General features: G+C 41.4%; 1 protein-coding gene across 1 annotated transcript; it reads right to left on the bottom strand.

The window, feature by feature from the left end:
• Positions 1-587: 587 nt before the first annotated feature.
• Positions 588-19,429, bottom strand: pgbd5 (piggyBac transposable element derived 5; the record flags this gene model as incomplete). Its single annotated transcript, XM_079169079.1, has 7 exons — positions 18,910-19,429; positions 13,508-13,938; positions 9,538-9,672; positions 6,201-6,375; positions 2,725-2,922; positions 1,324-1,429; positions 588-783 (listed from the first exon to the last, which is right to left on the bottom strand). Exons 1-7 carry the CDS (start codon positions 19,292-19,294, stop codon positions 588-590), a joined length of 1,626 nt encoding a protein of 541 aa, XP_079025205.1. The 5' UTR covers positions 19,295-19,429.
• Between the last annotated feature and the right edge of the window lie 1,107 nt (positions 19,430-20,536).

Here is a 20,536-nt window from a genome sequence, read left to right as displayed (position 1 = left end):
AAACAAGAGAACATCACGATCCAGATTCTTTATGCATGCAGCGTGTGAACACACCTGGTTGTCCTGGTTTACTAAGCTTTTGTTACAGGCTCACAGGTGTTTTTGCAGATTGTAAATATCGAGCTACATGTAGCCTTTTAGCCTGACGAGTACGAGTTTGAACACTCAACACGGGTGATTCAGGCTGATATCAATACCTTCACTCTTTGATAAGACTTAAGACTTGAAGCTGACATCATTTAATGGTGAATTTGTCCCGGTTTCATTGTTCCCGCCTGCGTGTCTGCTTGTGAAATAGCTCCTGCTGACAAATCCTTAGTAAATCTATGTGGTTAGAAGTTGCAGTTGAGGCATGTGAACTGTCCCATGGCTCATGATTCTCTAGTCGTGTGTTAATGAATATTTACAGTACCACGGAAAACAACTAGAGGAAGAGGGACACAGGCTTGGCACTGCTTCAGTATGATAACATAGACACAGACTGCAGTGTCTGTACAACCGTAGTGAGGTGTGAATTTGTGGGGATTGTGTTTGTGTGTGTGTTATGTTTTGCGCTCTGGCTGTCCTCCTCTTCCTCCTCCTCGTCCTCACTGTGTGGGGGAGCAGTCGTCTAAATCCAGCAGCTCTTTGACCAGTCTCTCTCCAAACTGCGCTCGGCTGTATCGTTTGACTGTGTAGGCGTCAGACATCTTGTAGAGGATGTACGCGTTGTTGATGGCGATGCTGATGCTCAACCAGAACACCTGCTGCCAGGTCTTGTTGGGTTTATGGAAGATAAAGTACCTGTGGGAGGAAAATAGCGACTTACTCCAGGGTTTCTATACAAAGATGTTCTATCATAAATGATATTATGAGTGTGACTTCTGTGTTTTTCAACCTGGACTTTATTTATCCATGTTTTGTGTCTCAGTGACTAATGGGTACAACAATGTTTGAAATTGGTCCAGTATTGAGGAAGAGTGCTGCAAACAGCTGCCTCGAAACAAGCTGCAGGGCAATTCAAAAGGTTTTTCTTTACCTCTTTCGCTCGATCCAGTCTGTTTATTACTGTGTCTAACTAAGCCTCACAGAAGTATCGTCATGAAAATCTCGTGAGAGGTGACTTGTTGCCAAAGACAATGGTGGAAATGTGAGTGAGAGTTGGAGAGAGGGGTGCCAGGAAGAGTTTGTTGTCTTGGAGAACAGAAAGCGTTCGCTTAATGTTATCTTAAAGATTTTTTTAAAAGGCATGGCTGAATATTTAGCTGACAATGTGGAGAAAGCAGGTTAAAGATCACACGGTAATTGTTGTCGTCTTGAGACAACTTGCTGTGTTGTACATACTTGCTGTACTTGTCGTCATATTTGCAGATGTAGCTGAGGTGCGCCGCAAAGGCCTCAACAGCCAAGGGACATGGGATCTCCCCACTTTTCCTCTTAATGATGATACCTGCCACAAACACACACACCAGAAAAAAATGAGAGTGAGAGACGTACAGCAGAGATCCCACTGAAGGGACTCATTTTCTCCAGATTATGTGGTCTCCCGAAAAAGTAGCGCTCCTTTACATGAGGGAGTCTCCCCAGGTGCCCTTTGTTCCCATTTATAATTTAGCAGACCTCTTCATTATTTGCCGACTGCAGGGCTGCTTTGTTAATTAGTCTTTTTCGCAGCAAACACTCAGACTTGTGCCAGCTGGAGACGCACAGATAACAACATCATCAACTGTTTTGTTTCATTTAAGCACGAGTGAGCCGTGACCGTGAGCCAGCAGGCACAAGATACCTAAACAGGTACATGGAAATGGAAATGCAGCCGCTATTAATGATAGCGGTTACATGTGTTCCACTAAAAACATTTCCTAAATGACTGGTTGGATGCTCCACGTTCCGGAATGTCTCGAGATTGTTAACGAAGAAGAACATCTCAGCTGTTCTGGGAACTTTCAGTATCTCCATAACTGTCTGGTAAAATCGCTTCCTGACTAGATTTGGGCAAGAAATACATGATGCAGTTGCAGAATTATGCTTCATTTCATAACTGCAACACCTAGTTAAAATAGCCGTACACTAAATCCAGACTCTTGTTATCATATAAAAGGCTTACGTCAACACTGAGCTAATCATATAGCAATCACTAATCATGATATAGTTTTATTTTAAACCACAATAAGAACACAATGTTGTGGCTATTGATGGGATTTGCAACTCATTTTGTTCTCCTTTTTTAGAGTGAAAAACACTTCCAACCAAACACACACGTGCACACCTAGTGGACAGAAAATCAATATGGGATAGAAACAGTTTAACTGATCTGGTACTTTGCTTCCACATTCTTCATTCAAAGAGCTCAAACGCACTGCGGCCCTTCAACTGAGTTTTAACTGAACAAAATTGTTTCAAGGAGGGTGGATTACGTTTTGAGAGAAGGGGAATATCATGATCCTGCCGCCTCCTGGAAAGGGATTATCATGGATTAGAAGCTCTCATTGACTTTTCCTGACACAAATGCTTAACGATGTGTCAATTTCACCTCATGGTAACATCCAGAAACAACAGTAAAGCTTATCTTAATTTCAATAAAAAATTGTCATTTGCACATTATAAATACATGCATTTTGTGCAGCAATGCATATTATGTGCACCGTCTCCGGTCTCCTGTACTAAAATTCTTAAAATATTTATGATTCAACAAGACAAATCCACTTTCAGAGTTTTAGTTCTGGGTGCATCGGCAGCGTTTACCTTGTTTTGTTGGGGAATAACCGTTGGTGAGGAACCTGAAGTGTCCCTTGTTGTACCAGCTGATCAGTGACATGCTGCCTTTCATCATCACTCGTGATTGGCCGCGCTGCGCTGGCGTGGAGCTGCAGACCAGCATGTTTTGTGGTAAGCCTGTACAGTCGCTCTTCCTGGTGCTCAGCAGACCACAACAGTAGATATCTGGAGACGGCATAAATACAAAGACATGTTGGCATTTGTATTTATACCTATCGTATATACACGGATGTGAGGAAATATACTGTACAGGCACTTATTCACAATAGATAAAATACCAGTTAAAGATTAAATAATTTGTATATTATTCAGTTGTTGACCGGCAGACAATTAATTGGTCATTTCTTTAAGTGAACTATTGCAAATAGTTCCTGGTTGCAGCTTCTCAAATATTTATTACTCCTCTATGATATTAAAGAAAATGTTTTTTGTGTGTTTTTTGTGTGTTTTTTAATATTGGTTAAACAAAACAAGACTTTGGTTTGGTGAAATTTCTTTATTTTTATTTTCTTATTTTTTTTTACAAGTTCATTAATCCATTATTTGAATAATAGCCAAATGATTAATCCAAAAAATTATTTGAGTATAATTATTATTTGCAGTCCTACAAACATGAATGACGTTTTTTATCTTGAGCTGAAATTATTAGTCGATTTATCAACTAGTTGATCGACAGAGAAATAATTAACAATGATGTTAATAGCGACTAAATGCTAATATTAATGAAATACATTTTTAAGCATAAAATGCCCAAAATCCCCTGGTTCCAGCATCTCTCTCTCTCTCTCTCTCTCTCTCTCTCTCTCTCTCTCTCTCTCTCTCTCTCTCTCTCTCTCTCTATATATATATATATTTTTTTTTTTTGAGTGTTTTGCACACAAAAAGCAACTTGAAGACATCGCCTTGGGCTTCAGGAGATTGTGAAGGCTATTTATTTCACTGTGTTCTGACATTTCATAGAGCAAACCATTATTTGAAAAATGTATTAATAACTGTTCCTTTCAGCCCTAGTTTCATCCATCCCTGCAGTAACTCCTAAGTATGTTTTGTGCTTTTCATGCATTCTGCTTCTGAGTTAAACCAAAACTCACAGAACAAAATGCGGTAGAACATTTATCTCTCTCACAGCGGTCCCACTCTCTTCTTCTTCTTATGCCATTTTCTTTCTATATTTCTTACATGGATGAGCAGCGGCGAAACTATTATGTGGCTGAGTGCTGCTGATTTGTTAATGTTCTCAATTTGGACAATGATTTCTATCTGTGTAATACATGTCTGTCTGTGTGTGTGTGTGTGTGTGTGTGTGTGTGTGTGTGTATGTGCGTGTCCACAGTAAGTGAGCAGAGGTAATTAACTCTGCTAATTAATCCAGTATGATAAATTTGAAAGAAAAATGTCGGGCAATGCCTTTGCAAGCTCAGAGCTGAGTTTTCTTTCGGCTGAATGCCTCGTGATAGCTTCGTCCAATTAGGATGACAGAATATTGATCATATCTCTGGACTCGTTTTTTCTTTACTTAGCGTTTTCAACTCTGCCCGGTTGAGTTTAAAATTGCTCCTCTGTTATTGTTTAGTGAAAGAGCATGTGTGGTAATGGGAATGTAAAAATGTCGTGGTGATGATATCATCAAAACAGCTTGATCTGTTTCGCTGAATATTTGTTCGCTGTTTTCTTAACTGATTTGCTAAATTTGAGCCTTTTATGGAACGAGGACACTGTCCCACATTTGCTATTATTATGAAAGAAGAAAACAGGTCACTGGAGAGAATTCAGATGTGACTCACCGTAACCACAACAGGATTATATGCTTTCATAATAAAGTATGCCTTATAACAGGGGTGGCCAACCAGTCAGAGACCAAGAGCCACATTTTTTACTGTGTTACCGCAAAGAGCCACATCATACACATGGGCACACATGAACATCACCCTATCCCTTCCTCACACACACACATACCTTTGCTCAGCCAGATTTATTGTAAATGTCACACACCAATATGATAATGACAGAAATTGACTCCTAAGACCACAGGCCAGTCCACAGGCCAGTCACCCCCCCCCCCCCCCCCCCCCAGGGGGGGGGGGGGGGGGTGCTGCTGCTCCTTCTTCGTCGGCGGGGAGGGTGGCTGCTGCTGCTGCTGTCACATACGCTGGTGGAGGTGTGCGCGGCGCGTGCGGATCGGGGAGGAGCTCCGCCTTGCGCGATACAACGGATATTTGTAAATTGTCCCACTTTTACATTTTTACTTAAAGCGGGGCTTTCAAACAGTCCGTCTCGGCGTTAAATGGGTCGACGAGGAACGTAATCTGGGGCCGCACATGCGCGTTTGACGAAAATACCGTATTTAACTCAAGCGAAGCGAACACGAACATTAAAAAAACACAAATACAAACTTCGATATGAACGTAAGAGCCGCATGAAACCGGGCAAAGAGCCGCATGCGGCTCGCGAGCCGCGGGTTGGCCACCCCTGCCTTATAATGAACATGAAAACCAGAGCTCTGCAAAAACCTGCTTCAAATATGGATTATCAGCATAAAATATCACACTTTCTTCCAAAACTATTTGCTGCAGATCAACTTCTGATAAATGGTCACATAAGATAATAATGAGAATATGGGGTGTTTTTGTAGGCTGTAACAGAAAAAGTAAAACAACAAAAAGTGTTTGGATTCAAGTGTTCTCATTGTTGTGTGTTGCAGTAAATGCCGTTTCAAGTCGCCACTTTACGTATTGATTTTTTGAGCTGTGACCAGGCTAAACCCTGCCCGCTGAATCTTCCATGATTTATTGTGCAAGTCAAGAGACAATTAACAGTCTATTGCAGAGCATCATGGGGCTGTTATGGTCGATGTTGGTTGAACAGCGGAAGAAAGCCATGCATCTTAACAAGTCACTTAGCGTAAGATTTAGAGGTCAAGATGTAGAAGAAAACATGTGGGCAACATTTTAAATTTCTTCAACATCAAGCTTTTTCTTTTAGACATTTAATCTCGTTTTAGAAATATTTAAGTCCTTAGCTGAGAAAACGATTACAAGAACAATCCACCAGCCTATGTTTTCATTGACATATGGCAGAGTCATGATTCTGCTTTTACACATTCTCCGTATGGTAAAAGATGTTTCACTCGTGGTGTAAAGACACATGAATAAAAAGAAAATGAATCATTCTAGCTGAAAATGTAGTGATGGGAAGTCTCATTTGAAGGTGAAATGCAACAGATTGTCTCCCTCTCTGTGCTGTTTAGCCTGGAGACACAAAAATGCAAAGAGGGAGGGAGACGAGATGAGGAGAGAGAACACAGTCTGCACACCAAAGCAGAAAAAGGGAGAGAGATGACAGAGGAGAAGCAGGAAGATAGAAAAAGAAAAGGTGGTTCATTGAGGCAGCGTGACTGAGACGGAGCAATATTCACTATTTGCTGGTGCAACTTGTTTGTGTACCTTGTTTGCTGAATTCGGTGAAGAGGCTGAGGCTCGTTATGGACGGCCCGGTGAAGATGATGGTGTTCTTGCCAGAGATGTTCTGGCAGAGCTGCTTGGCCACGAGGCTGTGGAGCTGAGGCTTGTTCTTCAAGGTGGCCAGACCATCTGTGCCCTCCTTCAGATGGACTGAGATCTGCAGAAAGAGAAAGCACATGTAGATAAAACAGATAGAGAAACCGCTCATTTCATTTCAGTACAGAATACCATTTTATTCTCCTCTAAAAATCCTGCCGCTACTATATAAGTCCCGACACTTTGTCAGGCTGCAGATTTTGTGTATTGGAACAAGTTGATGATTTAATTTTTCTTAAAGTCTTACCAGTAGAGGCTTTAAATTAGTCCTGAGGTAACACTAGAGAACAGGCCATGGTGTAGCTGAAATCCAAACTGGACTCATGAATGCGTTTGAGAGATTTCAAAGTAATAAGGCAATAACATTTATTGGAAATATACCAGTTTAAAATATACTGGAATTTTCGTTTTAAGGCATCAACCATCAACTGCAACATAACTTGTGTTTGTACAGGAACGATTGATGCATGTCATTCCCTCTTTCTTTCTCTCCCCTCATTTCCTGTCATCTCTTTACTGTTGATGCTCTCATAAAAAGCATTAACCCCCCCCCTGTAATCTGTAAATGTCACTTTTGATAAATTAGGCTCTAACTTTTCCAAATGTCCCAAAATGTTTTAGGAGCACCCACTGGGGCTGTGAATATGAATATTTCATGACAACCTGGCCAGTTGCTGTTGAGATATGTTGCTCTGGATCAAGGCAGACTGAGCTGCGTCGTAGCTCAGCACACTGCTACATGACGCCCTTGAAGTCTCAGAAGAAACATGGAGAAGAGCTTGGCTTCCAAAGAAAGCCATTATAAAATACATACAAACAGAAATGTACACCCACAAACAGCTCAGTGTCCTTCTTGCACTTATATTCCCGCTGTTGTTCACGGGTTTAACGGCATTAGCCTGATTAGCCAGCATCTACGTCAGGCCTTTGGCTCTTACACTAAGTGGTCAGTACGTAACTGTGTGTTCTTGTATCCCTGTGTGGTGCACTGGCTAATGGAATCTCATTGATTCCCTCCATTAACTCGTTTTATTTCTTAGATATTTTTTTTTGTCTCTCTCGACACAATTCATTTAAAAGAGAGAGGATCTGAGTGCAGACACACATCAGTTGACTGGTAAAGACTGAGTGACTGCCAAATGGCCACAGTCGGTGTGAATGCTAATGCTTCTTTTTTAAACGGATTGGATAATGGGATATGGCTTTAAATGACGGAGATGCTTCTTGCACACAGGAGATTTGGGTTTACAAGAAAAAAATATGAATTGTTGTTATTTTTTTATTCGATTTAGAGCCGTGATAACAAAAAGAGAGTTAACAGGCTAATTATAATTCTGATCATGATCCTGATCTGATGCTGATCTCCACTAATGTAATTGTGGACTACATCCAGGCTACAGGAGGAAACACTTTCCCTGCAGTTTAGTCTTGTGACTGAGATCTTTCCACTTTTGGGATTCTCTGCAGTGACAAAACATTTCTTTACAATGTGGTGTAATTGTATTGCTGTACTTCCTACCAGATTTCTCCAAAAGGCTAAGTTAGTCATTGGACAGGTCCTTCTCAAACCTGAACAAGAAAATGCTAGCATGCTTTACTGACATTCCTGTTTTATTATTTCTGATGTCATGTTAGTACTATATATTGTAATGGACTTGGTGTGACTGTATATTGGGGAACTATGGAGAGTTTGTTGCCTTTTTATTGTAAGAGGCAGCGATATAGATTCCTGCAAGTTGTCGCACTTTATTATTAATAATTACCATTATTTGTCAGGGATAATGTGTCTGATGTGTTGTCATGCTTGGAATGTTGCATTGTTTGTGATTATTTGTGTGAAAAATAAAGAATCACTAGCTAAGGGTGGGGTAGTTATGTTGTGTATGTTATGTACAAACTTCTTGTACTCTTCTCCTCTCTTTTCTCAGCTTCTCTCTCTCTCAGGTGTTCCTGATCTGCTGCTTATTGAGGCTCTGTCCCCATATTTAAGGGAGGCTGGAGGAGAAGGAGCTGTCTCTTCAAGACAAAGCAGCCCTCTCTCAGTGTGTCGGTTACTTTTGGTCCCTGTTTTTGGAATCATTTCTTTTGAGTATGGAGGTCTGGTAGTTTTTGTGGCTTTGTTTGTAGTTTGGTTCAGTCCCTGTTTTTTGATAGTTTATGGCTTTGAATCAGCCCGTGAATGGCTGTCCCAGACTTCCTCCATCCTTTGGTTCTTTTTGGCCAGGCTTCCAGACTCTCATAGTTTTGGTAAATCCATTGTATACAAATAAACCAAACTCCGTTATGGCGTCCTTTGTGTTTGTTGCAGTTTGAGCCAAATTATTCTGTTGTGGCCGTAACATGCGTGGTCTCCTTGAACAGGGACACTGTTACAAACTGTTTATTTTATTAAAAAAACCTTAATGGCTGTTGGCACCACAATCACATTTTCCATCACCTCCATTGTATTGGAGTAGAAGTAGAAATCTCAGAGACAGATCTCCTGAAACCTGGACAAATAAAACCTGAAGTATTTGTCAAACAACAACACTGGGAGTAAATACCAAACATTGGGTAGTAGTTAGGAGGTTTCCTCCTTCACGTGTCACCAATTTAACAACACAGACCAAACATTGTAACCTCTTGCAGGTTTTGAATGCTTTCTCCTCCGTCCTCTGTAATGGTTCGGGTTGGTCATGTCTGTCAGTCCTCCTGCAGTCCTTGGCCTCAGTTAAATTGTGGTGTTACATAAGGAACAGTAGTGGAAGGTTGCAGTAAGAGAACGGTTGTTAGTGAGCAGCAGTTGCCTGCCTGCCAGCAGTATATCTAAATCTAAAACTACCACAAAAGAAAACTCAACCAATATTTTTGAGCAGAAAGTATTTCTCATTTCAAGATTAGTTTGATTACTTTAAAAAAATGTTATTAGTTTTATTCGTACAAAGCCTAGAAATGTGATTTTATCCTTTGTAGTGCCGGCAAGTAGCTGGCTGAATGCAATATGATGCAACATCGACAAGCTGAGAATGAGATTTGAAAGCTTTTTTCTATTTCAGCAAGACTGAAGACTTTTTCTTTCATTTTTGATGTAAAATATTAGATTTCGGTCATAAAGTTTAAAAGCAGCAGATTAAAATACCCTCGAAGCAAACACACAAACATGTACTCTTTTCTCTCTCATCTCTTCACTATATTCTGCTTCCATTCAGATTTCTGATTGCTTATGAGTATTGTTTGCGGCTACCTGACAGATGAATCCGGTGGAGGTACACTGTCGTACCCAGAGGCTGAACTTCCTCTTCTTCCTCTTCCTCAGCTCTCTTTCCGTACAGGTGGTGATGAACACCGGATCCTCGTCTATCAACGGCTCATGAAGAACCTGGAAACACACAGGCAATGTAACTGTACATGTGAGTTTGTCTCAGTGGATTTTTATATAACAACGCCACAAGTAAAGTACACAATGTGTTCCTGGAATAATAGCTGGCCTCGACAAGGGAGGAGAAAAAGTATTTGTGTGAGGCATAAGAATGAGGTTGTGTATGATGTAACATCACAGCTCAGGGTTAGAGAGAAGGCAGCCAATTGAAGATCCTCACAAGCCTGCGATACTGCAGAGAGAACAAAAAAACACTGTTCTTGGCAGAAACCCACTCTCAACTGTGCAAGCTGTCTGAAAAACCTTTCTTTTGCATTTTTATGTTATCCCCTTCAGTATTTCTCTTAGTCTGTCTGTCTACATCTGTCCATAACCACTAAAAAACAGTAAAGACAGTACTTTCACGGTATGTGCTTGAGTATTCTAGCTTCAGACCAAACCTCGTGAAAAATAAACGAAATAAAAATCTAAATAGACAAGACATGACTGTAACTTTGTCGTGAATTTTACCCTCACGCAATAAAATCAGTGAGCCTTGGGGGGAAAAAACTCAAAGAAGTTACGATGGAAAATAATACATACAAATATAATAGAGACACACAGTTTCAAACTATTTTCCACCTTCAGAACAAGCAGAGTAAAGCTGAAACAATGAGTCAATCAATCGATTACTTGATGGTCAGAAAATGAATCTGCGACCATTTCGGTAATCAAGTAATATTAATTCCGATATATTCAAAAATACATCATTCGCTCCGATTTCTCAAATGCAAAAAGCTGCTTTTCTTTGTTTCCCATGATAGTAAACTGAATATCTTTATGTTTTGTTCCTCAAAAAAGTCACATCAGCCACTTGGTGTTGTGGTTATCAGTCAAACTGATGAAAATAACTAAAGAAAGTATTCTTCAAAAGTAGGGTGAACCGTTCCATCTGCCTCTTGTGCTTTTAATATTTCCCTGGCCTAATCACTGTCTCCTCTAGTTAGGATCAGAATCAGATACTGACCATGAATTTCCTAACGAGGATTAAATAAAGTATTAAAAAAGGACACACATTCACAAATCCGAACACACACACTGAAAGTCTGGCAACTAACAGAATATTCACGCACAAAACCAAATATTACCTAACCCTTCCTTGGACTATTACACGAGCTTGGTACATTTATCTATTAATATTTTCCAGAGATGCTTTCAAAAAGACACAATAAATATTTGCATTTCAAATGTTTCTAGGCTCTCCCATCCTCCGGTGTCTACCCCGCCTCCTCCTCCTCATCCTCCTCCTCCTCCTCCATCATCATGATTTGACTAAAGCTGAAGTGAGCAGTGACCAACAGCTCTCTCCTGCTCCAGGACAAAGAGCAACAAGTCATTTCCAAGTCAAATGTGGAGTTATGGATTACACAAGTGGAAAATGAATGAGGCTATCTCGCCTCTGGATGGATGACGACAAATAAACCACAATGGCCTTTTAAGAAACACCTCATCCTGTAGCTGCCACATTAGCACAGCCGTTGCTACTGCAGCACGTTTCTCTTGGTGACCAGATATTTCTCTGCATCGTATCGTAACAGCTGAAAACAAGGTGGATACATTTAAAGCACACAAGGTGCTTTAAGTTAATCATTTGACCAGGTTGGCTAATCCCGTATTGTACTAAGAAAGGAGGAAAATCCATCTATCCACTCATTTGCAGTGGATGTTCTGTTAGGAGTGCGACAAATGCTCTCAAAGAGGTTACACGTGCAAATCAATACAAAGCAGTGTCAACAGATCATCTCAGCGACGGCAAAACTGACAGACTGATGCTGAGAATTTGAAGCGTTGCTGTCAAAAGGTGCTGACATAACATGCTAATATTCAGCACCGATGTTGTTCACACGCGCACACATCCTGTTGAATAATGCTAAGTGGCAGATAAATCCAGGTCATGCAGCCTCACAGGTAAATAAATATTATATATAGAAGAATTCAAAAATGTTGAAAAAGCAGTTCCCTCCCTTCAACTAAAAATATTACTGAATTGATTTTTTTATTGATAATTAATCAGCCACTATTTTCATAATGAAAATAGGTAATTTCGAAAAAATAACCCAAACCCTCTCGTTACAGCTTCTTAAATGTGAAAATGTGCTGGTTTTCTTCCATAACATCAAAATAAATACATGTTGGACTGTTGGTACTGAATTATTAATTGACTCATCAAGAAAATATGCAACAGATGAATCAAAACTAAAACCAGCTCAATTTCTTTCCTACCATCTGTGTCAGTCATTCAATGGCTAGATGACTTTTCCATCGTCTGTGAGGCAACAGTTTCAGTCTGTGCCACTCTGACTATCTGGGCCCTGGCACAGAAAACCAACAGATAAAACAAACTGGCCTGGATACACAAGTACTGCGAATGACGCACACACATGCTGTCTGACAGACGGTCTGCCCTCATCGTCTCAGTTTAGTGGATAGAGAGCACTAATGTGGATCCCTTCAATTCTTCACAATGACATAAACTCATCAACATTTACAATTAAACTTTTTTGACCGTAAAATGACATGTGCTGAATGAGATGTGGATGTGATATAAGGAGGGGGGTTGCTGTTAAGAGTCTGTATTACCAAATGCATCACAGCACTGACATCATCTTTCATAATGAAGCTGACACTATAGCGCTCATACTGCAGAAAAGCATTCCAATCAACTACTTCCCAGAAATTCATTCAGTTTTATGTGTCTGCAGACTTGGCATCAGGTCCCACAGGAATATGATTAGCCAACCCTGGCTATAACCAGAATCAGAATAATCAGTTTATTCATTATGATTATGGAAGAACGTGAAGCTGAATGAGAAAAGTCCTTCAATGAAGTGGAAGCGACCTTATGTTCTGACTTTAATGGCAACCATTCTCATGAGTAAGTGGTAAATAAAAATGTAATAACTTGGGACAATCAGGAGCAAATTTGCTATGTTCTCTTTTCCCTCTGCAGATTGCCACAACACTCTATTACTCTACTTTTGCTATTAATCACACACATTATAAGCCTGTTTTTCATCAGGAAGTAAACAAGGTCGAGTGAGGAGCACTTTGTATTGTTTTCTTACATGAATCAAGTTGAACAAAAGCATAACACTGGTATAAGAAATGGTAATTTGATTTAACAGATACTACTTTGATCAGGTTGCTTAGTCCCTGCTCCTTTGGAATCAGTAGCGCTGCTGTATATCTCGAGAAGAAAGTAAAGCAGGAGTTGAATAAACTCCAGCCCACCCAAAATAGAGTTGCAAGGCAGGCGCTCCACTGCCCCAGTTGCATAAACGTGGCTCTAATGCATACAGTGTGACTGAAAACAAGTTGGAACGAGGCACCTGGAAGGATAGTCTGTTAAAAATGACTGCGTTATCCAAATAATTGCTGCGTAGATGGTTTTCCAACTGCGACTCCCTGCCAAGCTATTTAAATGGTTTGCTCTAACTCAAGAGCAGATTTTCTTTACATTCTAATTTTGCAAGCTAAATGGGGAACTCCTTAGCTTCTGTATTAAAAGTGCACGCTATATCTTAGAGTGAAACCTACGCTGATAACCAGAATACAATGATTCAACAATGTTGCATCTATTATGTTTTAAATTAAATCTAAAATGTCTTTGAATATTTTGTATGTTGTTTGCTAACTGTAGCAGTTCATACTCGTCACATTTCTACTGTGCATTATGAAGGAGAGGTAATAAACTCAACTGTGCTATATATATATACAGTATATCCTATATATATATATATATATATATATATATATATATATATATATACAATAGAGTACAATAGAGTGTACACACCTGCGTCTGTGAAGGTCTGAAGGTGCAGCTGAATGACTGCTGCAGCGAGTCCAGGAAGGGCTGGATCTTGTACAGGCCCTGGTTGCTTCCCTGTGACGGCCGGAAAGCCACGATGTGGAAGTACTTGAGGATCTTTTCAAAGCGCGCCTGGCTCATCTTCAAGGCGATGCTCCGGTTGCTGAAGAAGCCCGAGCTCCAGATGCTGAGCACGGACTCACAGCGTTGCACGCTGGTGGAGGTGACAAAGCCCAGGAAGGCCTTCATCTCCTGGGCTGTGACGGGACGCCAGCCTTCGTCTGAGCCGAAGCGTTCCTGGAACTTCTTGGCATACATGTTCGTCTGGGTGACCATGTTTTGGATGCAGTTGTCAGGGACGAAGAGCTGGAAGAAGTCCATGGCTGTGGCGGTGGCCGGCATCTTCTGAGCAGGGCCTGGATCAGGACAGGAAGGGAAAAACATTTATGATAGAGGAAGATAGACAGATAGAAAGTCCCATGAGGGCTAACTCAAAGTCACAACTTAATCCCAGTTTTCAAACTTTGGCACCATGACTACAATTTGATTGACTGAATAAAAGGTTCTCTTTTGACACTGTAAGACACGATAAAATTAGATTTACTGTCAAGGCTGTGTGGGATGCATACATAAACTACACTGATATCTCATAAGAAGAGAGGACACAGAGAGAACAATCATTAATATAGGTAGTCTTGCATTGTATTAAATCCTCAAAAGAACATATACATTCCCATGAAATCGCTGTGCTTTTTCATGATCAGCCACATAAGCCTTTGGTGTAAATGTCACGAGCCCAGGGCAGCTGTCAGATCATTTGCACAACATGACAGCCACCACACTGTGATCCCTGTCGTTTCTACGCTTGTCGAAGGTTTCAGTGTCTCATTGCTTTAGTGTTATGGCAGGCATTGAGTCAAAATCTTGTTGTGATCCGATAGTCGGGGTCAGGAGGGAGCCGTCAATGAAAGGCGTCTGAAGTCACAATGTCAGTGAAGCATCAGCTGATGACAGATGTGGTAGTTTAAACAGCAGCGGTTAAACGCCTTCATTTTAAAACCCAAAAATGGAGTATGCATGTAACATAGCACATCTTAAAGTAATGGACAAACAGTTGAATTAGTTTGCTTACAGTAAAAAAAGTGAAATAGTTATCTTAAAGTAAAGGGTAAACAGCGTAAGATAATAAATTTAACTAAGCTTACAGGAAAAAACTGAGAATAAGATTAGTTACTATAGCATAAAGAACGTAAAACGTTTCCAATATGGCTATTTTACCTCTTTCATATATTGTAATCCACCAGTTTACTGAGGGGAAAGTGACATTTACCTCCTATTTAACAGCCTTCTGTATGTATGCTTTTAGGTGTTGCATTGAAGCCACACAATCAATACACAATGCAGTGACTGGCTTCATGTGTTTGCTCTCGTAAATTAGAGATTTCCACTAAGGTTGTTGGATCCGTGAGAGGGAATTTGGAAGTTACACAGAACAACTTCAGGCTGAACTGAACAACACAATCTCATTATCTCTGAACAGAGTAGAACAAGGTTTTCACTCTCTCTCTATCCTTTCTCTAGTACTGAGTGGCTCCAACCACGAGAATGAAGGTCTTTTGTTTCAGTCTGTTAATTCTGAGTTAAAGATAACATGCACAAGGCATAAACTTAAACGGTACATCACGTGGAGGAGGACGAGAAGAGGAAAAACAGACAAGCAGACCCACAGAGCCGGTGCTTGCGGCCAAGACAGCAGAAGTAGCCGCCGGGCACGGCTGGAAATCCACTCATTTGCATCCCATTAGACTTGAAAGCTGAATGTAAAATCCTGCATGACTTCCTCAGAACAAGCCATTCCTCCATAAAAACATTTGACATTCAGAAGCAAGGTCCACCGAGGCAAAATGACTCCCAGCAGCTCATCTCAGGAGTAAGCCAAAAATACAATCTGAGGAAGAACTCATTATTTTTATGGATACCGGGATTGTTTCAATCTATTTCCTCCATAGATCTTCTTTATACATCCCTGCCAGCTGTTCTACAGTCTAGCCAACATCATGCTGATAAAACTGGATCAAATGTTTACATAATTATTTCTTCAGACTACAAATATTAGCTAATGTTTCTCTACCAACGAAGCTTTGAAATATCAATTTCCCACCTTGGATATTACAAAACTCCACCCACGTTGCACCTACAGAGAGGAGTATAATCCCTCATGATTATCTGCTGTAGTATTTCTATCGGCGAGGGACAAACATCTGCCTGGTAAAGCTTTTATAGCCATGGATTTAAGAATGAGAGATTACTGTGTAGTTGGGCTGGATAAACCCTTCATGTGGACAAAACATGTTTTACGCTCAGTCTTTAGCGAAAATTACAGAAAGAGAAGATGAGTTTGAGAACGATTGTTTATTATTTGTAAATCTAATCATCTGTAAATCAATAGACCACATGGAAACAAGTTATATTAGCATTTATTTTGTTTTGTTTAAGATGCTATTTATAGTTTATTCTATTTCATTGTATTTTGTATTTTTGTCTTTGCATATTTATGCCCCGTATTGGATAAAATGTGTGTCTTTTGTTTTAGTTTTCTTTGTGAATATTTGGACGTGTGTGTGTTAAAGAGCCAGACATGCGTCTCTGGTTGTCAAACAGTAAATGTACTTTACAGTAGCCTTCTATTACCGGTATAAATGTAAATTTCACTTTGAGTCTGTGTAAGTCTACTGTTTTTCCAAATGTCTCTGCAATGGTAAGAGGGAACATGCAACCAGGACTATCAGAAAAACAGGGTCAGGCTGAAAAACTGACATATGGAGAGTCCTAGTAATCTATTGGACATGCCCAGCAAAGGGAATGAATAAATAGCTCATAATTCCCTTCAACATCACGATAAGGTGGTTATATAATCTGAGATGTGGATATATGGACAATCCTCAACGTGGTCATTTGCCTGAACTTCTCTAGCTGCAGGGGAAACAAGTGTCTCACTGAGATGAAACATCACCTATAAACTTGGCTTTGGCTCAACCACATTTTCACACAAGCAAAAAACTCTTCAAAACCAAGGAGGAGTTGCCGCTGTAACTGTAAACAAACACAATCCAGTCTTTGAGAGTTTGCTTGAGGTCGACTCGATGCTTTATGGCGGTGGCTGATGATTTATGTACGGGGTGCACAGTCTCCAAGGAGGGGGGGCTGTCACATTAACAGTGTGTCTGTGTCAGCAGCGTCACAGCTAGACAGTAAGACACAGAGACAGACAGAGAAATGGACAGGGAGACAGACGGGAAGGTGAGAATAAGACCGCCAGACAGGTGGGCAGATAGACTGACAAAATCCTGACATATAATAAAAAAATATCACTGATGAGATTTTCACCATGGGCCGATTTAGTGGCTTAAGCAGCTTCTCATCCCACGCCACGATAATCGGTGGAGAAAATGTATCTACTACGCTGATGCTCAGGATGCAGTCAATCTGTGCCATTCGGCCCGATTAAAATCAGCGTACACTCTTGGCCGCTTGAGGTCTGAAGTGTGATTATTGCTCCATGGCAGTCCTGCTTCCATCCAGTCAGGCGGCTCTTAATCATCTCAGCCCTGATGCAAGATGGCGGGGCCACACCCACACTGGCCGTGCTTGTGCAAACAGACAGTAAACGTATCTTTACAAACCAGACCAGACTGTACAAAGCAGACAGACACACCTGCTGGCTCCCAAGCTTAGGTCAACAGAGCAAAAGAAAACAACCAGGAAGTATACTTCCTGCACAGCTCTGTCCTACTCTATTTGATGGTTGTTGTTTGGTGAAGTTACTGGATGTTCTAACCTCTTATGTCAAGCTCAGCTCAGTTTGGTTCGGATTATTTTGGATAAGTGAGTTTGGGCCCTGTATCATAAAGTAGGATTACTGAAGTTAGCTGGATTACTGGTTGGTAACCCTTCAAATCTGGAACATGGACAGAAGAAAACTGAGCTGTTCTGTATTTTGTTTGGCCTGCTGCTCAGTAATCCAACTTTGGCCAATGCCACCACCTTCAATTTAGGTGGCATACCAACAGCAGACCCAATGCTTAAAGACTTTTATCTCATGATCATAATGGGTCTTTTATTTTATTTTATCTGATGCAGTAAATTTTTCTGTTGACCTTAAAACATCTCTGTATGTGGATGCCCCTATGTGTGTTTCTATGTTATGTGTGAGCAGCTTGGTCCATGTCTGCTACAGCCATTTGGTGGTTCAGCCCCAAAGGTGCCACCGTGCATCACGTCACAGAGGACACAGGATGGCATTTCTACCCATCACTGTTGCCTCTGCTGAGGCAGAAGAGAAGCAAGCGGAGGACAAATCCAAACGAATCCTGACAGTGACAACCCAAACCCTGCTGCCTGACGCATGCTGTACTCAGTGATAGATAAATGGATAAAAAAATGAAGAGGAGACCAACAGCTTGGTACATGTTGATTAGCAGCAGGTTTTAAACAGAATGACATCATGCTTTGGGGCAATAATCACAAAGATAGAATGAGACAAAGAAAGACAGAGCAGTGTGGGTGCACAGTGCTGTTTAACTGTCACGATTCACACACACACACACACACACACACACACACACACACACACACACACACACACACACACTCAAAGAGAAAGTGTGCAACCAGAATCAAAACGCCTTTAGCTTGAGTCTCATAATAGTTAATAGTTGTGCATTTTGTTAATTAACTTGGTGCAGGAGGACAAAGGCCAGCATGTATTTGTACATGTATTCTGCATACAGTACACTATGCTTAATGTAATGTGTGTGTATATGTGTGTAGAACCAGGAGAGACATCATGCCGATTCTCTAAATTGAACAGCATGTCTCCCTGCCCTGCCCTGAAACATGAACACACACACAAACACGCACACAGGACAGCATGTGTGCAACAGCTCCAAGCAGTGAAGTATCAAAGGCCTAGCATATGCCATGAACTTACCAGCAATTAATGATGCAGTGCTATGCTTCTCTGTGTCACTCACTCACTAGGATGGACACACGCACACACACACACACGCACACACACACACACACACACACACACACACACACACAAACGAAAACGAAACAAGCATCCAGTTGTTGGAAAGCAATGGCCTTTTGTGTGCTGTTTTGGCACCAGACCGAGAGTCACCAAAATGTCCTGCCTGACCTAAGAAAGCATGAACGTGAACTGCACAAGTTCTGAGTCTCTCCATCCATCCAACCACACACACACACACACACACACACACACACACACACACACACACACACACACACACACACACACACACACACACACACGCGATTCTTCCCTGCACAAATGACCTTATTCATGCTGCATCACCTCTCACCATATGTCTCTTTGAACGGCGGCACCGTGACATCCTGCAGAGTCTCCGTCCAGCCCTCCTCCTCTGCCTGTCTACGGGACAGAGAACCTGGGGGACCGGTTCCGCTGCCACCACCTCCACATCCCCCGCGGTGTCCGCTGCCCTCCTTATCGCCCCGTTTGTGCTGCTGCTGCTGCTGCTGCTGCTGCTGCGGCTGCTGCTGCTCCTCCTCGCCCGCCTCGGCTATGTAGTTGTCGGAGTCGGAGTCTCCGGAGGTGCTGTAGAAGGGATTGTCGCTGCTGTCATCCCCGGACTCGCCGAACACGTCGTCGGATATCTGCAGGCTCTCGTACCGGGAACGGGCCGCTTCCAGGAGAGACAGCGCCTTCCGCCCGCACTCCGCCATCTCTATCCGTTTAGTGATGCTCTTCTCCCCTCTTTCTCTTTCTTCCTCCCTCTTCCACTACGGCTCTGGTGGCGTGCAAGTGGTCACGATCTTGCAAGCGCAGGGAGGTGTTTCCCTTCAGCGTGGCCGCTTCACTTTCCCCTATCCTAGGTATGAATTATGATCCTGCAGTGCCTGCACTCCAGGCTCGGATGCGGTGCACAGCGGTCTGAAAGCGTGAGGATCCGGGGAGAGCTGTCCGCTTCAAGGGTACTGAAATATTTCCGCCCCCTTGCTCTGCCTACAGCGCTGCAAAATTATCGATAGCTGTGGCTTTGCATCCGGGTTGAGAGACCAGTGATTTCCCCACAAAGAGAGAAAATAGAGATAGTGGCTCCCTCTGCATCACCTGACACCACAGCCCTGCCCTGCCATCCAATAAGATGAATTTTCTCATCCAATCTCAGAGAGGAGCGGCTGTAATGTGGAAATAGTACGATGATTAATGGTAATAATAATACGACAGGATAGAAGAGATGACAATGAGAATATAGTCCCCTAAAAAAGCAATAAAAAACAATATGACAACATATATAAATATGCGAATGCTTTCCACACCCCTATTTACAAATAAAGAAACGCCTTCCACATACATAATCCCACCACATGGTGCATTTAGTAGCCCTCTTCAGGGCTTTTGATCCTGCAGCATCACATTACAGTCCTGTGCAGAGGGAGTATGCAGTTGTCATAGAAATTGCAAATGTTTATATTTTTTATATTTGATTGTTTTGTCAACTACATACGTCAAGAATGAACCTGTAAGCCAACAGGGCAAGAGGTCCTTAAAGTGGATTAAAACAAAATTAAAGTTTGAACATCCATGACAACAAATGGACCTATTGACCAGATTGTTTTGTCAACTTTCCAATGTCAATAATGAACTTTCAATCTCCACCTTCCATAGTGTTTATTATTTATTATTTTATTGTTTAGGTCTCAGAGACCAGAGACCTTCATTTGGTGGACAAAGATTGACGTGTATTTTGAAGCAGATGATATATAACCTATTCATGCCTTTAATTGAACAAAAACAAAACAACTACAACCAACAACAAAAAATATCCCCTAGAGTCCCTATACTAAGTAACACTTGGATGTTCAGGGTATTGTTACTTGTAACTGTATTGCCATGTTTGAAATGTAGCTTAATGCAACATCAGTTCTGTTGAGCTAAAAAGCCATTAAAGCACAGTATGTTAT

This window comes from Pholis gunnellus (assembly GCF_910591455.1).
Source record: "Pholis gunnellus genome assembly, chromosome: 11".
Lineage (NCBI taxonomy): Eukaryota > Metazoa > Chordata > Actinopteri > Perciformes > Pholidae > Pholis > Pholis gunnellus.
Note: the sequence above shows the minus strand (reverse complement) of the source record. Positions and strands in the feature narration are given on the sequence as shown.